At 39.9% G+C, this 15,997-nt stretch overlaps 1 protein-coding gene across 5 annotated transcripts in view; it reads right to left on the bottom strand.

Moving 5' to 3' along the window:
* Positions 1 to 1,602: 1,602 nt before the first annotated feature.
* Positions 1,603 to 15,997, bottom strand: part of ZGRF1 (zinc finger GRF-type containing 1) — a 32,316-nt gene continuing 17,921 nt past the window's right edge. For all 5 annotated transcript variants that reach the window (XM_082236878.1, XM_082236876.1, XM_082236877.1 and 2 more), the window contains 13 exons: positions 15,756 to 15,895; positions 14,318 to 14,464; positions 13,166 to 13,280; positions 12,132 to 12,382; positions 11,209 to 11,368; positions 10,543 to 10,620; positions 8,964 to 9,111; positions 7,292 to 7,419; positions 5,306 to 5,429; positions 4,758 to 4,934; positions 3,199 to 3,333; positions 2,510 to 2,771; positions 1,603 to 2,077 (listed from right to left, as the gene is read on the bottom strand). In XM_082236878.1, the coding sequence (XP_082093004.1) occupies positions 1,920 to 2,077; positions 2,510 to 2,771; positions 3,199 to 3,333; positions 4,758 to 4,934; positions 5,306 to 5,429; positions 7,292 to 7,419; positions 8,964 to 9,111; positions 10,543 to 10,620; positions 11,209 to 11,368; positions 12,132 to 12,382; positions 13,166 to 13,280; positions 14,318 to 14,464; positions 15,756 to 15,895 (2,023 nt within the window). In that variant the 3' untranslated portion in view covers positions 1,603 to 1,919. The remainder of the gene's footprint in view (positions 2,078 to 2,509; positions 2,772 to 3,198; positions 3,334 to 4,757; positions 4,935 to 5,305; positions 5,430 to 7,291; positions 7,420 to 8,963; positions 9,112 to 10,542; positions 10,621 to 11,208; positions 11,369 to 12,131; positions 12,383 to 13,165; positions 13,281 to 14,317; positions 14,465 to 15,755; positions 15,896 to 15,997) is intronic.

A 15,997-nucleotide genomic window follows, 5' to 3' on the forward strand; every position in this document is an offset into this window, starting at 1 on the left:
TACAGTTAGGATTACACAGCTCAACTGATCATATTTACCTGCATTCAGACACCAGCTTTCTAAGCTGCTGGCTTTGGCATGCTAAACTGGAAGGGAAGGAAGCATTTGTGCAGGGAAGTGCTTAATAGATATGCGGGGGTTTGTAAGATAACCCATCATCAGAGCAGTAAAGGTAAAAGGACCCCTGACTGTTAGGTCCAGTCACAGACGACTCAGGGGTCATGGCGCTCATCTCGCTTTACTGGCCAAGGGAGCCGGCATACAGCTTCCGGGTCATGTGGCCAGCATGACTAAGCCGCTTCTGGAGAACCAGAGCAGTGCACAGAAATGCCGTTTACCTTCCTGCCAGAGTGGTATCTACTTGCACTTTGATGTGCTTTCGAACTGCTAGGTTGGCAGGAGCAGGGACCAAGCAATGGGAGCTCATCCCGTCGCGGGGATTTAGACCACAGCACCACCCGCGTCCCCCATTAGAGCAGGAGCTCGTGCTAATTTCACAATCTTTAAAAGATCCGGTTTCACACTGGTGTTACAAAAGTGAGAAATGCAAGAATAAGTTTAACAACACTTGTTAAAAACAGCCTTGCGACTTCCTCCCCTTCCCAGCATCTCTGCGAATCCCATGGTTGAACAGCCCAGTGGGAAGGCAGGAGAGCTCATGCTCACAAGCTGCTTAAAAGGTATCCCAGATGGCAACAGGAACCTCCCTTTCCTGCAAAGTCCACTAGCTCTGCAAAGGCAAGATAATGAGGTGGGAAGAGAATAAATTGCCGGACCATAAAAGATGGAACTTTGTCATGATGAAACCTGCCATGAAGCCAGGCATGAAGGAAACTGGAGAGGGGTTGCCACTGTCACTGGGCAACTCAATCTTCATTTGAATAATCCTGCCCAGTAGAGCAAAAGGGGAAGGAGCAACCCATCCTAGGATTCCCTCCTCCACTGCAGGAAAATCTTCTAAGAAAAGTAGAAAAATAAGAGGCCTTGCAAAAAGCAAGGCAAAGCGAAAATGAAACCTAGAGCTAGAAACTTCATGAACTGAAAAGTGTGGTTTTTCAAAATGATTTTCAATCTTTGCTATGAAAGAGTGTTTTAGTCTCAGACAGCCTACAAGGAGTTGTCAGAATCTATGGTGGAAATGACATGGTTGCAAATGTAAAAGGCTGCTGCTTTAAAGCATGGGAACAGCACAACAACCTCACAGTAGAAATATGCTGCAGAAATTAGGTGTACTATTGTAGAACACACCATGATGATCAATAGAGTATGTATTCAATCTAAGCACAGAATTGTAGAGTTGGAAGGGACCACATCTAGCCCAACACTGTGCAATGCAGGAATCTTTTTGCTCAACGTGGGGCTCAAACTCACAGCCCTGAGATTCGAAGTCTCATGCTCTACTGACTGAGCTATCCTGTTGAGTGATAAACTCAACCTGCAGAATATTTTTTTAATTGCCACCAGCTTTTTTTTGTCCTTTTCTCAATAAGCTTTCATCCATAAGACTATTTTATATAAAACACAAAGCCTATTCAGATACTACCCATGATAAATCCATCTAAAAGTTTAATTCCCTGTTGAAAAAAAAATCCACAATAAAAGCAATTTTAAAATCCTGACTTTATTCCAGAGTACTTAAAATGTCATTATAACAATTAAAAGAACTACATATAAGTAAAAGGCTAATTTTCAAAGGAAAAGCCCACTTTCTAGTGATCGTATCTATGATTTTCACTGCCTTTTGTGTACCTTTTGATGCACGTAACTAGACCAGCCTTCCCTAACCTCGTGTCTGGGGCTGATGGAGGCATCAGGTTGGGGAAAGCTAACTAGAGTATTGGTGGGACATAAAACAATTAACAAGTTTTAACACTGATTTTCAAGGTATTTAAAATATTTTACATAGAAACAGCACAAAGTTAATCACTCGTTTTTTGTGATAGTGATTTTCTTTTAGATTTTTCCTTTTCCTTGTTCATTTCTTCTTCTTCCTCCTTCTTCCTTTCCACATAAGATTTAATAATGTCATTCAGTTGCTGCTCACATTGGCTAACATGCTGTAATCCATTTTTTCTTCCTGTGGTGAAACAGTATAATTATATATTAAAGCAATCTTAGTTTTTAATATTTAGCCACTAAACAGAGTGGCCTAATACAAGAATCTACAAAGCATCTACACACCCAAGGGAGGTTTGGATTTGGGCTTCTTGTACAACAGCCTGCCATGCCTGTTAAAGCTGAAAGCTAATGTTTTAGCTGGTGCCAAAAAGTCAACTAAGGACTATATTTACTTGTAAGTATTTTTAAATCAGTGTGACTTTGTAATGTAAACATGATTAGAATCAACCTAACAGTTACAATAGTTACACATACACCACAGCAGTTTTTTCATCAGTAATAAATGAACTTACAAATATTGACACACAAAGAAGGTTATGTTTTATTGCACTAGATTCTCTGGGAACAATATAGCAATAGCTGGCTATATTTTAAAAGTAGGCTGCTTTACCTGCACAGTGCTGAATGATACACCTCCATAGTTTGTTCTTGCTTAGACAGTTTTGATTTCCCACTATTAATAAATGTCGCTTCCCTCTTGTCAATGCCACGTTCACTCTCTTTTCTGAATCAATGAAGCCAACTTGTTTTGTCCTTACACAGGATAATATAATGATTTCTTTCTCTGCTCCCTGGAAGGCATCAACAGTGGACACTTGGACTGTTTTAATTTGGGAAGCATCTGAATGTACAGCATTAAGCAAGTTACAAATCTGTAGACAAAAACAGATCCAGATAATTACATTTATTCTTTTGCAAATTAAATAAAATAAAAATAAAAATTTATTAATAACTTGATACAATTAAGTTTTGAACTTGCTCACAACAAACAGACATGCAAAATGTAAATATTAATTAAGGTTCCTTCTGAACCTTAATTATCACCCTACTGAAGTATAACCATTTCTATGCTTATTGAGAAATTGTAATCTGTCTGTAAAAAGAAGGGTAATTTTAAATTAACCTTTAGTTAGTTTTGAATGTAATGATGCTTAGCAAAGTTAGAAGGTCTCAATAAGAAAGCAAGGAAAAAGCTTGTTGGAAAACAGAAAATTAAAACAGAAAACTAAAATTAATTTTTACATCAATACTGTACTGATAAACATTTTACTGAAATGTGTTTTGGTGTGCAACATATACCTTGCTCATTTGTGACTTATAGAGGGATATTACTCCAATCATGTTTCCTTCTATTCCACTGGCAATCAGAGACTGGATTAATTTGACAGTGAAAAATGATTCTGCCAAATTGTGGAAACTGTTGTCTTTTTCCACCTAGAGAAAAAGAAACAGACATATATTATGTAATGTAAGAAAGCCCATGAGATATCATCTGGCCCCCTTGGGGGAACAAAGAAAAAAACTTAATTCATCATAATTTCGGTCTAATTATCATGTAGCCTTTGCGATAGTTTCCAATGTGATGCTGACAGACATGGGTTTGAAATGATGTGGAATGCTGTATACTTGTGTGAAGAAACTCCCACCCAACAGGCAAAGCCATTTCAACAGTGTCCGTTTCACCACATGAAATTAAGTCATTCCAGTGATATCGCTCTCTGCCCAGAATGGGAGCTACTTCAGAGATAAAGCTTCCTTCTCCCAACTGGAGATGATCACTGTGGAAAGTGGGGCTGGAAGTCAGCTGTGACCAGCTGATCAGTGGTGACTTCAGGATCAGCTACAATTAGGCACTCCCAGTCAGGAGTGCCTGAAGGTAGACAATCCCTGCCCCAAAGGGGACTTAAAACAGTGCCATTCAGCTGAACAATGCTGTTTTCAAGCTCTGCTGGGATCTTTCTTTGCCCCAGAACTTGAGTACAAGCCATGCTGCAAAGGAAAAATGGTGATGTCAGGTGATTGACAGGTGCATAGGTCACCTGTCAAAGTGGCCCACTTGGAAGGGTGGGGGGAGACATACCGATGGATCTGGGTCAAAAACGTTATTTACCCCTTTGCTAAATGGCCAAATAACTCATAGAAAAGCAGCCTTCAGCATTTCTAAATGATCTTTCAGTCATATGTAGATCATCACAAATGATGATCAAAGAAGTCCTGTGTTTGACTGCAATATTTGAGGCTTCCTTCCATGTAGCTTTGGGTAAAGGATTTAAGCCTCAAAAGAGTGTTGTGGCCTACATATTGAACAACATCCTGAATATGATTTTTAACCAAAGCATACTTCTATCCCCAAACAGAAGGATAAGCATTCTAAAGCAGCATTGCATTATCCAAGTCTCAATTCAAGTAAAAAGATTTCAAGGTCAAAATATTGATTAGTTGGCTGCATAAGGGATTGGAAAAGCTATGGAAATTAAGCCCTGGGAAAGTGGAAGCTGGACTGTGCTTTAGTTGCATTTGCAAATAAAAGAACAAAGGGGATAGGCAGATGTTATGGGCAAATTTATAGAGGAGAAGTCTATTAATGGATATTAGTCACGATGGCTTTATGGAAGCTTTAGGTTCAGAGGCTCTGTGCCCCAAATGCCAGCTACTGAAAAGCAGAAACAGTGGGGGTTATTGTCCTCTTCTTCTATTGCTACATAAACACTGTATTGCACCTTCAAAAACAAGCAAGTTTCAAATCCAAAACTGATGCCTCGGTTTGTAACCAACTTGTCCCAAATAATCCAACACTGCTCTGGCAATAATAAAGCATGATATAATCTTAACAGTTTAAACATAAATATATCATGTACCTGCTCTAAGCCATTGACGTTATAGAAACAAAGTGTTGGTAACCAGGCAATCAGAGGGCTTCGATCTGCTTCAGAAATACCGTCCAGCAGGCTCCCCTCATAAAATAGGTCATTGGTGATAGCAGATATAGCAGGGTGACAACGATACTGCGTCCTAAGCAATATTGGCTCATGTCCCTATGAGGGAGGGGGGGAAAGGAAGTTGTTGTCAGGCTGTACATACCAGTACTAAAAACTACCTATATTTTTAGCATCATGTTATATCTTTTGGTACATATCAGAGAGCAAAATGAGTAAGAGTCATTGGGTCACAACTATAGCCAGTCATTGTGAGTTTGAGCAAGAGAAATGCCAGCAGAAGGCAGTGCACAGAAGATGACTTTTCCACATAGACCTTCCTCCTGGCAGCTCTCAGAATGGGGTTGGATGTTGTGCATGGAACAGAGAGGAATGTCTTCAAAATTAAGTTAAGAAAGCAAAGTTCCATCACATAATAAGGTTAGCATCATAGGAGGAATATCTTTTTCAGGATAAATAGCAAGACATACCATCAAACAGAGTCGATCGAAGAGGGTTTGCTCCAAACCATTACTATGTGCACTTTCAGACCCTTGAATCGTGGGTGGCAGTTGCTTAGGATCTCCAACCAAAATCAGCTTTTCACACTCAAACCTATAAAAAAAACCCACTTTTGACCATCACACATTATTTATTTTCTTTTTAAAATGTGTGTGCTGCCTTTTAGTCCTAGGTTTTAACATCAACTACGCCATTGTGCAAAATGAAGTTCATTCCCTAGTGCCCTAAAACGAAATAATATAGTTAAGAATGCAGTCTGTGGCTGCAACTACAGGGAATTAAGCTTTCATCTTCCTTGCAATCACAAGCCAACCTCTTTCTCCAAGTCCTGCCTTGGCCCTACTCTCTTTAGACATAGACTTGGGCTCTCCCTTGCACCACAGAGAACTATTAGGCTTCTTTCTGACCATAGCATGATTAGCGATAGCTCAACAATGAAAGAACCTCTGAAACACCTCTGAACACATGGGAAAATAATATCTGGGATACAGCAATGTCTGAGTTTCACCAGACACAGGAAGGTGAATAAAGGCATAATGGAAAGAGATAATTTCCCAATAAATATAGACCTCTTTCTTTAACTGTGTACACAACCAAATTCAAGACCATGCTATATCAGCCACTCAATCTTCTCACTGGAGGGGTTACGTTAAGTAATTATGTTTGAACACTGAATGTGTAAGCTTATGTCTAAAGTCAATGGATAAAACAAACATCATTAGATGCATTGCTGGATGAGTGTTTAATGGTTCTTGTATTTGTTTAAAAACCAAATACAAATTAGTTGTAAAGAAAAATAGGCAAGTTCCAGCCAAATGTAAGCTCTCTTAAGCATCATTCTATGTATCATGAATTTCAATAGAACAGACTTAAATACATGCTTAACCCTCTTATTAAAAATACCAGGGCTTAGGACTGCTAAAATTTGCCAGGACTGTGACTGGTTATTTGCCTTCATGATTTAAGTAACAGATCTTTTCAACCACTTTGCATATCCCACCTGGGACTGACTGCTCTCTCCCAGCCCCACTATCCTGGGTCTCCTTTCCACGTGTGACAAAAGTATCTGAACAAACAAATATTCAAAATGGCAACATTCCTAATTCTGCATGCATACACTTAAGACAACTTACTGGAACTCAGAAAACTGGTGAAGAAGAGACCTACATACAGTGGTGCCCCGCAAGACGAACGCCTTGCAAGACGGAAAACCCGCTAGACGAAAGGGTTTTCCGTTTTGGAGGCGCTTCGCAAAACGAATTTCCCTATGGGCTTCCTTCGCAAGACAAAAGCCCATAGGGAAATCTCCGGGACAGCGGGGAAGCGCAGCGCGTCTTCCCCACTGTCCTCGGACCTCCTCCGAAGGCTGGTGGTGGGGCGGAAAGCCCTTCTCCCCGCGCCAGTCTTCGGATGGCTGTCCTGAAGACTTGCGGTGGGAGGAGGGTTTTCCTTCCCACCGCCAACATTCAGAATGCTGTTCTGAATGTTGGCGGTGGGGAGGAAAAACCCTCCTCCCACCGCAAGCCCCGGGAACAGAGGAGAAGCGCTGCGCCCCTTCCCCTCTGTTCCCGTACCTGTCCTGAAGGCTTGCGGTGGGGAGAAAAGCCCTTCTCTGCACCGCCAGCCTGGCAAGCGGTTTCCATAGGAACACATTAATTGATTTTCAATGCATTCCTATGGGAAACCGTGCTTCGCAAGACGAAAAACTCGCAAGAAGAAAAAACTTGCGGAACGAATTAATTTCGTCTTGCGAGGCACCACTGTACTTTATTCCAGTTACATCATTTGATATTTTTAGTGCAGACTGCAATCATAGATAGTCACTGCTGCATAGAACATTTACTCAGTCTATTTTGACTAAACCATTTTCTCAGGATCATAAGCTTTTTAATACATACAAGAATAAGATAAGAAATTCAACCATCAATTAGTTGTAATATTAAAAGAGGAAATACCTTGCAATAGGAAGAAGAGATGCAGGTTCTGTCATCTGACTGCACTCATCGAGAATTACTATAGGGAATTTAAGATTTTTCATGCAAGAGAATGGGCAGGCAGCACAGGTAGCTCCCACTACCCTTACCTATGTTATGGGGGGAGCAAAAAGAAAAAGTCCCGTGTGTATCTTTCATATAGCCATATGCTTTGGGTTCTAATGCTTAAAACAAGTTACTCATACATCTCAAAAGTGATTGAGATACAGTGGTACCTCAGGTTACATATGCTTCAGGTTACATACTCCGCTAACCCAGAAATAGTGCTTCAGGTTAAGAACTTTGCTTCAGGATGAGAACAGAAATCGGGCTCCGGTGGCGCGGCGGCAGCAGGAGGCCCCAATAGCTAAAGTGGTGCTTCAGGTTAAGAACAGTTTCAGGTTAAGTACAGACCTCCAGAACGGATTAAGTACTTAACCCAAGGTACCACTGTAGTGGCAAGGGGAAGGGATCAAGGCTCAGTGGTAGAGGGGTCATGGCACTCTGGTTTCACAGAATCATAATTGTAGGGTTGGAAGGGACCACAAGGGTCATTGACTTCAATCCCCTGCAATGTAGGAATCTTTTTGCCCAACATGGGGCTTGAACCAATGACTCTTGAGATTAAGAGTTTCATGCTGATACCCTGGAGAGCTGCTGCTAGTCAGAATAAACAAGACTGGGCTAGATTGACCAATGATCTGGCACAGTATATGGCAGTGTCACGGACTGGTTGGATGCAGAGGAATGGTGGGAGGAACCAGCTGGGGAACCCCCAAGGGAAGAAGGCTCAGAGCCCGGGGATTGGTGAAGGGACGACAATGAGAAGAGGGAGATGACTGGGAGGAGGATAGGTAACAGCTGAAGAGGTAACAGGGCTTAGTGAGAAGAGAGAAGTCCAGAATCAGAGGCAGAAATGGAAACAGAAGAGGAGAGAGGCCAAGAGGCAGAGATGGGCCAGGCTTGTGACAAGGCATGGGTGTCTCCTCTTCTTGCTGTGACAAGCTCCCCTCCCTCAATGGTCTCCAAAAACCAGCAGAGGCATGAAGTGTGAGGAGCAAAAACAGACACGCATGCAACGTCTCCAATTGCTTGGAGAAAACCCTGGGGAGAAGGTGATATAGCTGGCTGGGAGGCAGGGACCTTTAGCCTCGGCAACTGCTTCATGGGAGCAAGACCTGAGTTGCTGTACTCATTAGGCCCGACACTCCTGAGCAGATCTTATTTTGCTAATAGTTACCTCCAGCTTTCTTGTGATTTACTGTCGTCCTACTCAGCTTCCTATGTTCACCTTTTGCCACAGCTATGATCCCGATCCAAATCAATAGTAGGTGTAGGGAAACTTATTCAGATCAAAGGATCTTGCTCCAGCAATAGCTACACCAGTGCAAGATCCCCCAACTCAATTTTGGGTAATTCCATCCTCACACTGCAGTCCCATACCCCATAGCCCCCATTGTTCAGAGCCCCCCAATCTTCTGGAGAGGGTTTTGGGAGCTGGTACAACTGGGAGGAGGAGAAGAAGAAGACGACCGGTCACATGAGCTGCTGCCTACTCACACCACTGTTGGATACAAGCATGATTTTATTCCACCATCATTGTACAACATTAGTACAGCACGTACTTATTTTATGCCACTTAATTTTATTTCACCTGTTGCAGGAGAGCTTTGTTGGTTCCCAGCTTATGGAGTTCAATGGTCTTTCTTACAAAGATCTTTTCTGCTAGGGTTAAATCATCCTTCATCAGAGCATGCAATTCTTTCAGTTGTTCACTTTCAGATCCTGAGCCAGCATGCAAGCTTTAAACATATTGTTCAGTTGTAGATAATAATATTGAATGAAAACAATGTAGTCATTGTAAAGAAACATATGTAAAAGACACCCTTCTGTTTTCCATGTAGTTTGGTGATGAAATCTAGAAATAGGTTCCTTAAGATAGTAACAAAAGACGCCATGTGCAGATCCTGTACTTTGCTTTATTTTGCAAATGATACAAAAAGGGACCAAATGTTTCAATGCTCCCTCATGTTTACAGAAAACAAACCAACAAAAAAACACACCTCCTTTGCACCCAAAATTTAGCAAGTCAGGGATTGCCAGAAAAAATATTTGTATCTGCAGGGACTCTTTTATATGAAGGACCATTCAAACATTCTGTAGTGATAACAATCCAGCAACATCTTTTTTATTTAAATATGTATACATTTCCCTATCAACAGCTGCTTTCAGAATGACTTATAAAAACTGAAACAATTGACATAATTAAAACAAAAAATCAAGATGACAAAACAGCAGTACAGCACAGCAAGATGTAAAACTGGCAGATGATTAAAAACACAGGATGAAAAAGAAGGCTCTTTGGGGAAAATTTTTAAAAAACTATCTGTCTGGTACAAAGACAAAGAAGAAAGGCATCAGATGAACTACTCTGAGTTGAGAATTCCAAAGATGGAGTGTCATTACAAAAAAGATATTCTCTTTCATCACCACCTGCCTTACTTCATGTGCTTGGGAGCACATGGAGAAGCTCTAACGATCAATGCAATGTATGTGTGGGAATGTATGGAGTAAGTACTACTCCCATTTTAAATGTCAGGAAGATGTAAGTCTGGTTTAGATTCCTGATGGTCCCACATGGCCACTGGTAAGAGGGCACAGGGCTACATGGAAGTGTTGATTGACTAAACCTGTGTGAAGCCGATAGCTTAATCGATATGATTTTGTATACTCGTGGTGCCTTGGAAAGATCACACAAATTGTGGCCACTGCTTGTATAGGTTCCACGAGGCAGAACTGGTCATACAACTGGGGTCTCTGCGCAAACCCTGCTTGGCTACAAGCCAACTAGTAGAAAACACAATTCAACAGGGGTCCCGTGAAGAGGGCAAACCAAGCCTCTCAGTCAGATTACGGTTGCAGCCATATGCATACTTATTTACCAGCAACTCCAAGGAACTGAGTGGTACTTACTATCAAAAACACACAATATACTGGGCTGGAAATGTCTTGCCTGTGGCTAAGTGGCAGACCAACTACAGCGCCCAAGTTTTAAATGAGTAACTTACTTTGCTTCTATTGTTTCTCTCACACAAGCAAAATTACAGCTGGGGAATGCGACTTAATTCAAGTTTTCAGTGTATGTGGTATTTCATTCACTTTCAAATGATATATGTCACACAAAATGTTCTATTAAATAGCAACAAACAGGCTGAGGATTTTAGGCATGTTACCTGTGAGGAAGAATTGGCTTAGCAATTTTTCTAATACTTCCCACTCTGATAAATTCTTCAAATCCAAGATCTAGGAGGCTGTGGGGGAAGGAAAAAGACACGAACTAACATTTATTATAATGAATTCTAGCACCTTTATTTTAATTTCATCTTTCCACATTCTTTATTCTTTACCCACCAGTTTTAAAACAGGAAATGTTCATATGCAAACTTGGAGAATGCCAATGCTTTCGGAGAAAGTCTCTACCAATGGTAGCAATTCTGGTGAGGAGCCAAATGGCTGCTTCAGGGACAAAGACAGACTAACCTGAAGCACAAGGAGGAGCCAGTAGAAGGACTCCCATTGGTGCAACCGGGCTTCTCCCCCCGCCCTGTACACCCCCCAAAATCTGCATGTAGCTTTAAAAAAATACAAGGCAATATGGATACACCATTCATACAGTGAAAAGTGGTATTCTTTTCATAACTCTACAAAAGGTTGCTTTCGAAAGTTAGCTTGGAAGTGCCTTCTATACAACATCTCTAACAAGGAAAGTGGAAGACACATTGTGCTACTTTGAAGGATCCAGGGAAGGTGGCAGAGTTTATGAGTTAACAATGCAAGCAAGTTATTGAAGCAGCAAGAGAAAAACAAAACATGTCCTATGCAGAACAGTATGTACTTACCAAAGCAGTACCCTGTCCACAGCAACATTTGTGGAAGAAGAGATCAGTACTTTCCATGGCACCGACTTTTTGCCATCAGTTCCTTCGCCAGTTTCAAAGATCTGTACTAAGAATAAGATAACAATGGCCAGCAAATAACTTTTTCCAGATCCAAACACACCTGCATGTAGAGAAATCAGAGATTCAGCCCAAGTAAATGCAAAATAACATACAAAATATTCTTAACCACATATGCATAGCTGTAACTAACTAAACGAAAAAAGTAACAGGTACCACAGTTGAAAGTTCACTGACAAAATATCTGAGTGTGCTGTGATAGTGGCAAGTTGAGACTAAACTCTCCCCTAAGTTTTGTTATAACCTGCATATCACCTTTAGACGTGTGTGGAAGGAGATTAATAAAAATAATAACAACAGCAAGTACAGAATCCTTAACTTAAGGAGCATGGAATGCTTTTCTGCCATGGGGCCACCACTGATTCTGGAGTGCCCAAATTTATGCAGTAGTTTAGCTATGGCGCTAGTCTAAATCCCCACCGAGGACTGGCAGGACTTATCAGGGTGATGGGGCCACCACTGTCCTTGCAGTCCATCTGCTCACACTGGGTGGAAGGGTGGGGTAGGAGAAGCGTTGGGCCACACTGGAGCCAATGCAATGGAACCATCAGATCTAAATTGGGTCCAATATCATCAAGCAGTAACAGTAGACCCCAGGCCAGCTCAAGCCCTCCTCCTCTCCACAGCACCCTCTTTCAGGACTTTCCATGGGCTGCTGAACATGGGCTCTTGCTGGAGGCAGACTTGTCCACTTGTTTGGTGGTGCAATGAGGAGTTGTTGACAAAGTGAGGGTAGTCCATTAAATGTTTGAAATAAAGACAGAACTGTAGAAGCAAGCTATTTAAGTTCATATAAAACAATTTACCGTGTATGATCGTTATTGGAAGGGCTTGCCGTTTCCCAGTTTCTGTATCAATTCCTTGCAATGTCATCATGGCACCTATCTGAATCAGTGCCGTAGCCTGATCTTTATTCAGATGAAATGTCTGAATCATATTGTTTGCCAGATTTATAATAGTTTCTGGACTCAGGGCTCCCGTAGTTATTGTATTTGTGTTTAAGGCAGGTGGTTTAAATTTTCGCTTGTTGATTCGGCTACCAGAAGCTTTAAAAGACCTAAAAAGTACAATACTGGGTACATTTAGAGGCAAATTGTCATATAATTAAATCACACCTGTGTTAATTAAAAGATTTAAATCAGGAGAGAGTGAAAAAGCAATATTCAACATTAGTTATACTCTGAGTAGATGCACTGAAACCAATAGATTTAAGTTATTTCAATGTGTCTAACTTTGAATATCACCAAGCTATATAGTTTTAAATGAAATTTATTTACATCACTAAATGTATGATGTCTGCATCCATTTTTAAAATAAATTACTATCTTTATGACTGCATTCACACATTTCAAGTTGTTTTACTTTTTATCTAAATAGTTTGCCACCTTTTCAGTCCCCCCCACCTCAATTCAATACTTTTTTGAGGGGGTTTGCACACATGCACACACATGAGCAGTGGAAATTGTGCTCCTCTTAAAAGTCATTCTTAACAAAATCAATATCATCATCATTTATTTTGTCTGATTTTAAATATACAGAATCTTGCAGCTATGACAATTCACCTACAGGTGCTTAAAGAAATGTTACTAAAACAAATACATTCCACTTTGGTTTTTGAAAGTTTTCTTAGTTTTAAGAAAATTGCCAGGACACAGTGAGTGCAAATATATGTTGTTAATAGTATCTGCACAGTCTTATCTTGTATATTTCCAAAGAGATATTAGTTTGCAGTGTTCATTCTATGCAGCATAAAAAATTATCCTTTCCCACCTATTTCAAAAGATGGTACAATCTACAGTTTATAAAACTGAACTGAAATATAGATAGTAAAACTACCTACTTTGTTAGCAGATGCTCCATTATTGGTAAAGTGCCTGAACGGATGTTTTCCTCCATATTTCTCAATGTTGTAAGCTCAGTGCTAGCATTGCAAACTAGCAAAGCATGAACAATCACTGAAGAAGAAGAAATGTTACAAGGAAGAAGAGTAACTACAGAAAATTAACACTTGCATGACTGTTTGCCCCTCCCCCCAAAAAGTAAATAGCAGACGTAGGGGAACTAATCTGGATTAAGAGCCCTGGCTGGAGAAAGGGAATGGGGATTCAACCCTTTGACCACCACTGTGATCTCAATATAAATTCAACTCCCTGCACCTACTATTGTACTAGAAAAAGCTCCCATTCACACCAATGTAAGCTATTCTATTTCGATAAGGTAATTATTCGATAAGGTAATTATAATATGTAAACTCCAAATAGAGTATGCTTTTTTACTGTATTTTAAAACAAGGCTGCAAATTGTTTCATGCCATTTCTGTTGCAAGACTTAAATAAATTTTTCCTTTTTCCTTTTTCGAATGTACCTCAGAAGTCAAATGGCTTCCGCTGAGTTATTTTCTTTTTTCTCCACTGAATTTGCTGACCACCCTTTGTACCTTGGTTTTCGAACATTTCAGAAGTTGAATGATCTTCGGGAACAGATTATGTTCAAAAACCTAGGTACCACTGTACTTAGTTCCCCTGTTTCTTATATCTGTCACTATGTATGCTGTCCACACACTTTCAGCCATGTCTGTGATCCCTCAAGAAAAGTAATTAGTTGTGTTTCTACCCAATTCATTCTTACCCTATCTCCACCCCTACTTTCCTCCTCTCCCCAAGCTACCAGATATCTCACTTTAGGATTAGTTAAATAAATGAAAACATTACTCAACTTTCAAGGGCCAAATGTATGAATACGATTTAATAAGCTTTTCAAATTAACATTATTTCACTTGTAGCAACACATCTCTATGGTGATTAAAAAATTGTTCTGGGCATTTCCTTCACGCCTATTAGATCTTTCATCTTGCCATCTCTTGGGCTTTTTTCCCTTTTGCATACCAAAAGTTTGAGAAACTGATAATTCAGTTTCATAGCATATTAAGAGTTGGCTGTATTTTGAATTTGAATTATCTGTACTAAGATGTTGATTTAAAAAACAAACTTACTATTTGAGCGCCAGTTTGAGGGACTGTAACCTTTGAGAGGTACCAACTCCAATTCATTGCTAGAGGATGGTCCGAAGAAAACACTGCTTGCAATGAAAGTATCCAAGGGTTCAAAGGTCAAAGTCTTGGAAACAACCCAAAGATCATCTGTCAACACAGTAAATGAGTTTTATCAGTTGCATCAAATCACCAGCTTCTGAATGGACAAAATCAAATCTGGACTAAGTCTTTCGGAGAGAATAAGTTATGTCCCATCTTATTTTTTACTTCCTAGTTCTGTTTGTTCCAGAGGAGTCTTGTGTGCTTCGCCTTCTTTAAATAAACAGTGTCAGGTAAATTTTGGCTGCAATCCTATGCATCCTATTGAACTAATGGGGGTTACTTCTGAATAGAAACATAGATTGTTCAGTATATATATTTTCATGTTAAGTATTAGTGTATTCTCAAGATTTCTATTTAAGGTTGTAGAGCTTTTCCGTAAGGTTTGTTTTAATTTTTGTTGTGTGTGGCACTTTAATCTTGCACTAATGGGAGTGGGGAGTTATGACAACTGCCTACACAGGTTAATTTATAAAATGAAATTGAATTGATATGTAGATTATCCACTTGTAGCAATAACCCACTTTTTAACCAATTAAGGCATAAACAAAAGGACAATTCCAGGACACCAGGATTAATTCTAACAAAGTGACAGCCTTATCAATTATTTGATATATCTAGAATAGCGGTCCCTCCCCAACCCCCGCAAAAAAAAGAGAGACTGCAACTGAAGATGTGCTATGCTAACCGTGGATTGAAGCTACAAAATCTATTAGTAACCAAAGTATCGAGGAGCTACAAGTAGTCTTCACACATCTCACTTTTCTGACACAGTCAGTAGTAAGTATTCTCATGTATTCTCTTACATCTTATACTAAGATTAATTAGTATTTCTTTCATCACAGGTGCTGTGTCATGAAATTGATATGGTATTCCTTTGAAAGCTGCATCCATTTGCGTGAGAATCATGTGTCTTTTAAAAAAGGAAACAACGCTGTTCAAACTTAATTAGCAAGACATATTACCATTTAATCTTGTTTGGTCACTAGAACTAGAGAGAGGACTGCCTATACAGTCTCAGGCACCACTTTCCTAAATGAGTTCATTTCACTAGACAGAAGCAACGTATAGCATAAAGGTCAGGGTGCAATGCCTTTGAACAGAAAACTATGTATGAGCTATATAAATCAGGCCACACTGGAAATGGAAATCCTTTCCTCTATGCAAGTCAACACCCTGAAAATGGATATATGTACACATATACACACACATATGCAGTATTTCCAAAGACAAATCTTAATGTGAATATACTTCAAAATAACTGAGGCTCCTATGTGTGATATCAATGGTTTTAGTTACGTTTTGCTCCGTTACAGTAAGATGACAAGAGTCCACCCACCTTTGCTGTATGCAGATGAGTGCTCCTTTTGGTTCAGTTTAAGATATAATTTGCTCTTAGAATCGCAATCAAGGTTCGCATTTGCAATATTGAATTTCTTCAGTTTACCAAATTGTTTCCTTTGAACATCAAAGGCTTTCCTATTTAAAAAAAGAGAGAGAAATATACTGAATAAGACCTTATGATTTCTGTGCTGCCTTTAGATTTGACACAAATACTCAAGGTGATTTGCCAGAAGACTG

The sequence above is a fragment of the Podarcis vaucheri genome (assembly GCF_965113315.1).
Source record: "Podarcis vaucheri genome assembly, chromosome: 9".
Taxonomy (NCBI): Eukaryota; Metazoa; Chordata; class Lepidosauria; order Squamata; family Lacertidae; genus Podarcis; species Podarcis vaucheri.